The sequence below is a fragment of the Lactuca sativa genome, chromosome 3 (assembly GCF_002870075.4).
Source record: "Lactuca sativa cultivar Salinas chromosome 3, Lsat_Salinas_v11, whole genome shotgun sequence".
NCBI lineage: Eukaryota > Viridiplantae > Streptophyta > Magnoliopsida > Asterales > Asteraceae > Lactuca > Lactuca sativa.
The window spans coordinates 80,424,292-80,434,418 of record NC_056625.2 but is presented as its reverse complement, the minus strand read 5'-3'; the positions used below and the strand labels follow the sequence as shown (position 1 = coordinate 80,434,418).

At 33.4% G+C, this 10,127-nt stretch overlaps 1 protein-coding gene across 1 annotated transcript; it reads right to left on the bottom strand.

Moving 5' to 3' along the window:
• Positions 1-6,100: 6,100 nt before the first annotated feature.
• Positions 6,101-8,790, bottom strand: LOC111904580 (transcription factor bHLH75). The gene is made up of 6 exons (XM_023900330.3): positions 8,278-8,790; positions 8,037-8,156; positions 7,787-7,852; positions 7,615-7,683; positions 7,442-7,522; positions 6,101-6,500 (listed from the first exon to the last, which is right to left on the bottom strand). The coding sequence occupies exons 1-6, from the start codon at positions 8,665-8,667 to the stop codon at positions 6,408-6,410; spliced, it is 819 nt and encodes a 272-aa protein (XP_023756098.1). The 5' UTR covers positions 8,668-8,790; the 3' UTR covers positions 6,101-6,407.
• Positions 8,791-10,127: the final 1,337 nt, after the last annotated feature.

Here is a 10,127-nt window from a genome sequence, read left to right as displayed (position 1 = left end):
CTTCCAGTAGCGGTGGGTCTACGGCCACAATGCCGGCCCACCAGTAGGGATCGTATGTTGGATGTTTGTCTTTGTGATATTCATCTGTGTTGCTACTACCTGATATGTTATATGCGAGCGTGATAGGATATGTGATAGTGATAGAGTTTGGTTGTTAGGACTGAAAGGGTAGGTTAGGCACCCTAGATATGCCTAACAATATGTTATGATATGTTTAGATGCTAGCATGATATGTTATATGAGATAGAGGTAGTAGAAGGGGGAAAGGTCCACGAGATTCGGTCGTTAGGAACGAAGGGTAGGTCGGACACCCCAGATATGTCTGACGATAGATTATGCTATGATATGTGTGATAGTAGTAGTAGGGGTGAAATAGTCCCCGAGGTTCGGTTGTTAGGACCGAAGGGTAGTCAGCACCCCAGAACAGCTCGACATGGGTAGGTCAGCGCCCAAGAATGGCTTGACACGGGTAGGTTGGCACCCCAGAATGGCCGTACGGGTAGGTCGGCACCCCAGAATGGCTGTACCGGGTAGGTCGGGCACCCCATAAACGCCTGGCAGTATGTATGTGATATGATTGTATGGTATGTGGTACGATGGGGGAACTCACTAAGCTTTGTGCTTACAGTTTATAGTTTTGTTTTCAGGTACCTCTTCAGCGAAGGGGAAAGAGCTGGCGCGGTAGCGGCACATCATACACACACATTGGTTCTTCCGCATTATGAGATGTTTTGGGATTGTACTCTGACATTATGATTATTTTCATGCTTTGGTTTTCAGACACGAGATATGTTTTATGAATTGATATGTTCGGATGATGTTTTACTACTAAAGTTTTGTTAACCACTTAATTTAAAATGAAATTTTTGGCCTGTATTTTTGGGACGTTACACACGCCCGGTGGGTTATTAGCAACCCTAGAGGTTATCAGCAATATCAGACACATATAAACAACATACCACAATAATAACAGCTAGACCCAGCTGGTCATCATATATACATCTATCCTACCACACAGGCTCATACAAACATGCAAGAGTCACAAAGACAGCTAGCAACCTACATACATAATTTTAATGAGCCGACATTGGTGACTTCGACTCATTAGTACCGGGAGAAGACTCACCTCAAATTGATGAAACAACCAAATAAATGCTCGAACTGCTGATTCGGGAAACCTTCACACTAAATATCATCAGACAATAACCTAATTAATAATCATGTCATAAACCACAACCGAGCCCTGCCCAAAGACACCCAGAAGCCTATATTGGCCCGAAATCCTAAATGGTGCCCATAGCCCACTATAAGCCCAAATCCAAGAAGCTCAAAGCGTAACAATGACCCAAAATCAAAAAGGACTAGTGACCTAATAAAACAAAAACCTTAGTAGTCCAAACATGACCCAAAACCCAAAAGCTAACAAAAGTTAATGGCGATCAACAATTTGAATACGCCTTGGGTACTCGATCTATGCCCAAAATCTAGGGGCGAGTTTACGTATACCCAAGGTGGGTCACATGAACCACCTAATTTTATAAACAATATTATAAATTATATATCAAAATATTTAGGAACTACCTTTAAACTTTTAAAGTACCTACCTTAGAAAAAGAAAAGAGTAGATGAGATTTTAGGTCGGGAAAAGAAAGAAAGAAGGCAATTATTAAAAGGTAGATTAGATTGTGAAGCATTGAAACGGCGAGAGGCGAGTTAAGAAATAGACATGGTTAGGTTAGATTAAGAAAGAGGCACAGTTACGTTCGATTCAATTTATTTGGGGATAATGGGCTTTTGCCACTTTAGTTCCCTAGTCCATTTTGTTTATGGGATATATCATCCACAATTTCTATATCGTAATTCTGTATCCATTTTGTTAATTTCTTTTTATTTTTGTTTTACTTTTAAACATATTTCCATCTCATTTTTTCTTTAAAAAAATATAATGCTTTACTCACACATTTAATTAACGACTATTACATGTGAGTAATAATTAGCTGCACATATATATGTTTTTATATATACCTAGGTGGTTCACTTACAATGTCATTTACCAATAAAAGAAACTTGTACATATATTGAAGTAGGTATTTATAAATAAATATTATGTATTTGTAAAACATGACAAGTTATATGTATACTATGTTTATTTTTTAAATATGTATAGGTAATTATCTACATTTAAAAAAAAAATATATGTAAAGTATGACTAATTTAACAAATCGGTTTTATTCTAATTTGAAGTTGATTTTAGTTAAAAAAAATTAAAGGTAATTTTAGTAAAAAAAAAACAAAAAAAAAAAAAAAAAACAATTAAGGAATGATCGGTTTGGGCTCAGTCATCTCAACACCAGTTTTTATATATGTTGAATCGGTTATTTTCTAGTTGAGCCCAAATTCTTTTTAAGCTAAACATATCAGTGAACCACATGATTTTCTATTCTAGACTCGCCAACGAAACCACCTTTGGGCAGTACGCGCTGTGTACGAGCTAGGTACGCCCAACATACTCCACAGTAGCCCAACTAATCATTAAGGACTTAAATTGTTAAGCCACTAAGCCCACTTCTCAGATCCGATCCCAAATAACGTCTTAACCCATAAAGTCAAAGACTTAAGCCTTTATATGGATGGAAAGAGTTTAAACCTTGAAACTCTAACTTACTCCACACTCAACACTACAAAGATCTTGCATGGTTAGAAAGGGACCATCAATTAACCATTTTTTTGAATCCACAAGACCTAAAATTCTTGAAAGGACAACTAATAAGCTCTAGAGTACTCCATACTCACAAAGGTCCATGATTTGGGACAAAAGTTCGTGAACAACCCATCTATGGAGATCTAGAAGGAAACTCATAATGGTATGAACTTTATACCTTTAGAAGTTGTGCCAAATGGAGTAGTTTCTAGATCCAAAAGCTTACAAGCAACCGATCCTTCTTCAATAGTCTTCTTCTTCAACAAAAGGCCACCAAAATCACCACAAAGCTTCCATATCTTCACCCACAAAGGATACACTCGATATTAGGGTTTGGAAGGATTGGAGGCTGATTATGGGAGGCCCAAGGGTGAGTTAATGCCTTTAAACAGGGGTAATACCCTAAAAATTTGGGTTTGGCATCAACCTACATAGTCGACGTGTACTCTTTGTACGGTCAACGTACTAGGTGCAACTCCGAGATCATCTCTTGCCTAGTACGCCCAACGTACAACAACCTGTACGCCCAATGTACTAGGCTCTGTTGGAACCTGAAAGTGAACCTCTAGCAATCTCAAACCTTTTAACAGTTCCGAAGTCAGCCTCAGTTCCAAAATAGAAGTTGGTGCGGAGTCAGTACGTAGTTTGAACAAGAAGATTACGTCTGGAGTAGAAGACATTTTAAACGTTGTGAAGGCATTCTGGAATGGAAGTAGTGTCCGGAATGATCATGTGTAGAATCGGTCTTTTGTCTGTCTGAATTAATTGTATTTGTCATTTAGCTTGATTTAACAGGTCATAGGACTTAGTCTTTTTTGTAAAACCTAGATAATTAGAGTGTCAGAAATAACTCTATTATCCGGTCCTATGTTTGTTTTTGGTTAGTACGATGTAATTTGTTCTCCTATTTAAAGTAACTTTCTATCTGAAATCAAGTGACAGATTGTTCAAACAAAAATAGCAATATTCCAGTTTACTTCACCTTCCATTCTCTTTCAAGTCATTCTCTCAATCATTCTTCTTGTTCTTCATTTATTGTCTTTACCTTGATCATTATCTTTACTCTTCATTAATATCTTAACACTTTGTTGAATGCATTAACTCAGACTTGACTGGTCTTTCCAGACTTGACTGAAACATTCCTTAGTAAGCAGACATTGATCTTAAGCATTAACTCAAGGTTTGAGTTTTCAAACCTTGTCCCTAAGCATCAAATCTTTTGTACTCTCAATTGGTATCAGAGTTTGAGTGGTTGTCCTTTGAATCCATAAGATCAGATTATAGTTGGTTTGAAATTACCATGGTATTTCAACCATTTCTGTGTTTAGGATAAAAGTTATTTTATATACCACTTTTGCTTGAAGATATCTTAACTTCAATGGTTGCTTCTAATCCTCAACAAATGTATTCAATGCAAATAGAAAATAGCGTGGGTTGCCCTACACATGCCCCACTGCTAGTTGTTGAAGAATATGATCATTGGAAAGTCAGAATAAAAAGGTTTTTATTGGCTAAATAGAAAGGTGAAACTATCTAGAGATCCATCAAAGAAGGCCCTCATGTTCCAGTTAGAACAAAAGTTACAGATATTGCTGCTCAACTCATGGGTCAAGATGAACAACGACCACTCCTCTCACTGCTGACGATATTGAGAAGCTACATGTTGATCAATTGGCATTTTCCGAAATGGTGTTTGGCGTTCCACCATCTCTCTTTGAACACATTAAGCTGTGTAAATCTGCTAAAGAGATTTGGGACACTCTTCAAGATTTGATCGAAGGTTCAGAAAATATGAAAGATAAGCGTCTAACATCTGTTGTAAATGAGTTTGATACCTTTACAACAACTCCTGGTGAATCAGTTTCCTCAGCCTCCAACCGATACCGAATTGTAATCAACAACATGACTGCTCATGGGATTGTCCGAACTCCCTTGGAGTACAATCTTAAGTTCATAAATAGCCTTGGTAAAGGACGGGGAAACGTGAAATCTTGTCTTCAAAGCAATGGATCTCTAAAGAAGCTAAAGCTTTACCAACTATTTGACGAACTTCAAGGTCATGAATCAAACGTTGCTCAGACCTTAAGAGAACTCTCTGGAGGTCCTCTTGCTCTAGTAAGTTCCTTTGAACCATCTATTCCAAACACACCCATCTCGGACCCTCTCAAATCCGTTTTTCCACCTGTTCAACCCTCCTTACCTATCCTATCCACTTAGAACTATCCCATTGGTGGTAATCTTGATTCCGAAGCAATAGACTTTGAACTCCATTTCTAACAGGAGTTCACACTGCTCTCCATGAAATACAAACGTCCTTTTAACCTTTCTTACAAACCATATCACAATCGTTTTCATGCTCCTCATCAAAACAATCCCTAACCATACTCTGCTCCGAAACATCAATCCATTCCGGAAAACCCACCAGCCTACAAACCAAACATCACCAAATCCAATTCCACCCTGGAATCTCAACCGGCTCCAAAATCTGACAAACCAAAAATTGTGTGTCATAAGTGTGGTAATGCAAACCATTATGCAAAAGATCGTCTGACAGATATTCTACAGAAACCAAAAATCTTGAAAAACATTTGAAACCCAATTCCCTTCCCTTTATAATCTTGAAAAACAGAAAAGATGTTTTATTGTAAGAAAATAAAAAAAAAAATTACTGTTTATAATTATTTATGGATCCATTTGGCTCATTTGGAAGATAAGAAACAATTTGATTTTTAGTAAGGTCGCAACCCCTCCAACAAAAACGGTCTATAATATAATTGCTTTGGTAGGAATATTCCTTGGGCTCTTTGGTGCTTACATAGATCTAAAAAATCGTTTGTAATCTTGTTTTCAACTAGCATACTTTTGGTTGCTATTGGTTTATGGAATTCTTCTTGTTACCCAATAAAAGTGTTTATCATTCAGTGAATTGGGTTTGTAATCCTTTTTCATGTCTATAACTTTGTAGTTAGACCTTGTTCTCCCATTTCTGAACGTCTTGCTAGGTTGTGATTTCAAGTTTTTATTTAATTCTCGTCGGTTCCAAAAAATTATAAATTAGTAATTCAATAATATTATAAAGGTATAATATTTACTCGCTAGTCAATTTTTTGTCCTCTAGAGGTATGCTTACCAAGAGCAAAATTTATCAGCAGTGATCCACAACTATCCATCATTTGTTGAGTTGTTAAAGATGTACATAAAAAAAAATTATCAATCTCTAAGCCAACAAGCTAATACATTTTTTCTACTTGCAAATGCAACGGTAGAGTTACATGACACCGATCCATGAAAGTATGCACCACTCACCAACTATTACACTTGATCATGATTAGTTACCACGGGGATCCAAGAACCACGATAGGTTTGAATAATGAATCAAAAAACATGATAGTCAAAGTTAAAAATAAAAGCATTAAATTATGTCACAAAAGTAACTAAATTGCAATGTATAATACATCTAAAATATCATTGTTGGATTATCGTATGCTTATTAGAGGAAAAGAAAACAGATATATATATATATATATATATATATATATATATATATATATATATATATATATATATATATATATATATATATATATATATATATATATATATATATATATATATATCTCGACGAATGAACACTTGTCATTTATTTCAGTTGTATACGTGTGTGTATTTTATATATATCGTATCAATTCAAAAAGATGCATGGAGTTCATATTGGCCATATTGATTGAAATTGTGCAAGATCTCCATACCCTTCTCCACCCATCCTGTCCATAACTTGTGCTTCATATCCATTTACTCCCTGCCACATAAATTTATTTGGACATTTAGTTAACTATGAATAATTTCTTTTAACAAATGCATTAATGGAATAGAACAAACATGCAATTCATATATGATACTCCGTTGTTGTTTATATTAAGTGGCACATGAGTTATGTTTAACTATAATTTCACAAAAAAATAAACTATATCAATCCTATCCATTTAAATGATGACCTGTGTCATATTACTATACCAAAATATAATTAAATTTTATTAAATAAGTATTAAATGTTATATATGTCACCATTTAATTGGATTGAAAGATTTATTAGAAAAAAGGTTAGGAGGATATTTAATTTCTCTAGTGATAAACTATACAACTAAAAACTAATATATATAAAAACACCATGCAAATAGTGTTTTCTCCTCAAGCTTTGCAAGAAATGAGAAAACTCGTACGTTAGAAAACCTATCGTTTGAAAGCTTTCCAAGTGCGTTAGTGGTGTACATGAGATTTTATTTTAGGCTAGGCAAAATAATTTTCAAAATACAAACGAGTGGAAAAATTCTTCAAACGATAATAAAAATATAACTACATATGCATTTTAAACTAAATTGTTAATTTAAGTTGCGCAAGATGTTGACTTGCATCAATAAAATAATCTTAAATGAAGTTTAATCAACAATGTTTTCTCTTTTACTAAATTTCAAGTTTTGAATAAGATAGGCAATATCACAAATCTAATTCTTTTTATTTAATAAAAATATATATTTTGCATATCATATACATGTAACTCAAATTTGTATGGATGGACCAAGACCTACTCTTGCACCTATAAGGCTACGCGAATTCCGTGAGAAAGTATTTTAGCATATCTTTCTAGATATTAAAATTTTAAAGAAGCTCAAGCAATGCAAATCAAAATGTTGATTTTGATATGCATATTTAATTTGATTTCTATATAAAAAGGTATATTACCTTCATTGTATCCAAAGCCTCCATTTCAGCAGAGTTAAAGTCATAAAACATGCTTGCCGCTGAGAGCTTCATTGACAGAAACTGGAAAAAAGAAAATAATTAAGACAATCAAGGATCTTCATCGTGATCATAAATTTATTATTTTATCTAGAAATTTTTTTCACACAATTTACCTCTATCTGATTCTGCAAAGATCGGATATAACTAATTGTTACGTCCAACATTACTGACATTCCCATTGTCTGCAATTTCTCATGAAAAAAAAAATAAGACAGTAACTTCTTATTACAAGAATCGGAAAGTGATGACATCGAGAAAAATAAGGAGAAAGCTATTGGTTCATACCTTATAACAACCTGGAACTAGTTCTTGCAAGCATCGTAACTTTTGGTTTATTTTCTCCCTTCTCATCTAATCCAAGAATAGAACAAATGAAACAACGAAATAAGTTTAGCACTATTAGGGCTCCAATAAAAACTACCTTTTATCTACCATATACAAAAGATATCAACGAACTATATATACAACCTAAAGCCTGTTTTTAATTTCTTTCTCCTTTATGAAAATTTTTAGTTAAGGAGATTTCAAAACGAACCCTTTCAGCCAAACTGTGACTATCAGTCGCTTCACCTCTCCTTGCTCTCACATGAACAACTTCTCGTGGTTTCTCCGCATCAGCTTTGATGTTTTTCTTTCTCTTTTTACCACCATAGCCCTGCAAGATATGAATTGGTCCAAACGGATGAACAAATAGATAAATCCCACGTAAATCTATATACCCATCTTGTGTATCCAAAGAGATAAGTTTATGTAACAAATTAGGGAAAAAAGCATACATAATTTCTGATTGCTTTATTCTCTCCAGTAACTCCAGAACTAAAGATGAACGATTTTGTATTCCCCAAGCTTTCAACACCAGACATCCTCTTGACCATATCGTCTATGGTGGTAGGGAGATGTGTCATCGGATCATTGAAAGAAGCACCCTGATGACATCTACTTAAATTAATGCCGAGATCATTATTAGTACCATCTGGTAAAGGCATGAATGGAAGACTACGCTCATTCCTTTGATGATGATGATGATCTGAGAAATTGTCGGCAGACATAGGCGTAATCCCATGAACACTAATATTGGATGAAATGAAACTTCCAAGGGAAGGATTGATGTTATTTTGTAGAAGTTCCATGCTGGTTTCGATTCCTAGGGTAAGGTGATCATCCATGAGATGAAAGAGAGTTTTATTATCTTGTAACAAGCTTCCAAGCACTTAGCGCAAGAAAGAAAAGTATAAAAGGTTCTTATTGGTTAGTTCCGACACCATCCTTCTTTCATGTATCTCAGTTTAAGTAGTAAATCGTAATAGGGATATTAAGCACTTTATTTAATAGTATTTTTTTTATTTACGATGTTATTGAACTCTTTTTATGATATTGCATTCAATAAGCATGGTCTACAAGATAAGATTAATGCCTAGGTTAATTGACGGCTAGGCCCATTCCTTGAGTTTCATGTTATTGCTCAGCCTAGCAAGCTTAAGTGCTTCAAACATACTTGGCAAAACTTAAATATTATTAGTCCGATTTCAGCTTTTGTACTAGATACTTATTCCTCGTATATGATTTTGGGTGAACTATGGTAAAATGTAAAGGTTGTTGACCCTACCAAGTGGAAGTTGAAAGTATGTATGGTTCAAATTAAATTTCAAGATACTTATTCCTCTTATATGATTTTGCGGCTGGTTTTATAAACGACTATAATCACTGGCCGGAATAGGGACAAATTAACTTAAAAACACTAATTTTGGTGATGGAATGCCTATATAATAAGGATGACAATATAACTTACAAAAATAATCTGTAAACTCTTATGAACTTTTGATAAATTAACTATAGCTCATTTCTTTTAAATTTTTAGTGTTTTTTAACCTATGATATGTTATAGTGATTTAATACGTAAGAAAAACATACGTAAAAATCCGCAGCAAAGCACGGACTCAAGTATTAGTCTTTAACATATACTATAATTTTTTATCTGTATTAGTAAGTAAATTATTATTATTATTATTATTATTATTATTATTATATTTCTTTACATTTTTAAATAAATTAAAATAATTGTTTTCAAATAATTCAGTTCTTATATATATATATATATATATATATATATATATATATATATATATATATATATATATATATATATATATATATATATATATATATATATATATATATATATATATATATATATATATATATATATATATATATATATATATATTGAATATGAGATTTTTCTGTGGTTCGTATTTTGGCCACAACATTTTAGAAATGTTACACTTTTAGCCCCATTAGAAACATGAGTTTTATAAAATCGACATTGCTTTGAATTTTGAGATTCCTTTGACTTTCTAAATTATATATTAAAACATCTAGAATTTTATATTTTTCCCTAAAATTTTCGTACTTTTAAAGTTTGACCACAAATAATATTAGGTTCATATTTTGGCCACAGTATTTTAAAAATGTTACACTTTTGGTCCGTTAGAAACAAGACTCTTTGACAAAATCGATATTGCATTGAATTTTGACTTTCCAAGTTATATATTAAAAAATATTTCTAGAGTTTTATATTTTTCTCTAAAATTTTGTTATTTTTAAAACTTGACCACACTAATCTTAA

Bases quoted from the DNA above. Each gene is read 5' to 3' on its own strand.
- LOC111904580 (XM_023900330.3), bottom strand. From the start codon at position 8,667: ATGGATGATCACCTTACCCTAGGAATCGAAACCAGCATGGAACTTCTA. The intron at 7,853-8,036 runs GTTCGTTTTGAA...TTCTTGGATTAG, and splicing joins GTCACAGTTTGGCTGAAAGG to ATGAGAAGGGAGAAAATAAA. The intron at 7,523-7,614 runs GTAAATTGTGTG...TCTTTTTTCCAG, and splicing joins CTTTGCAGAATCAGATAGAG to TTTCTGTCAATGAAGCTCTC.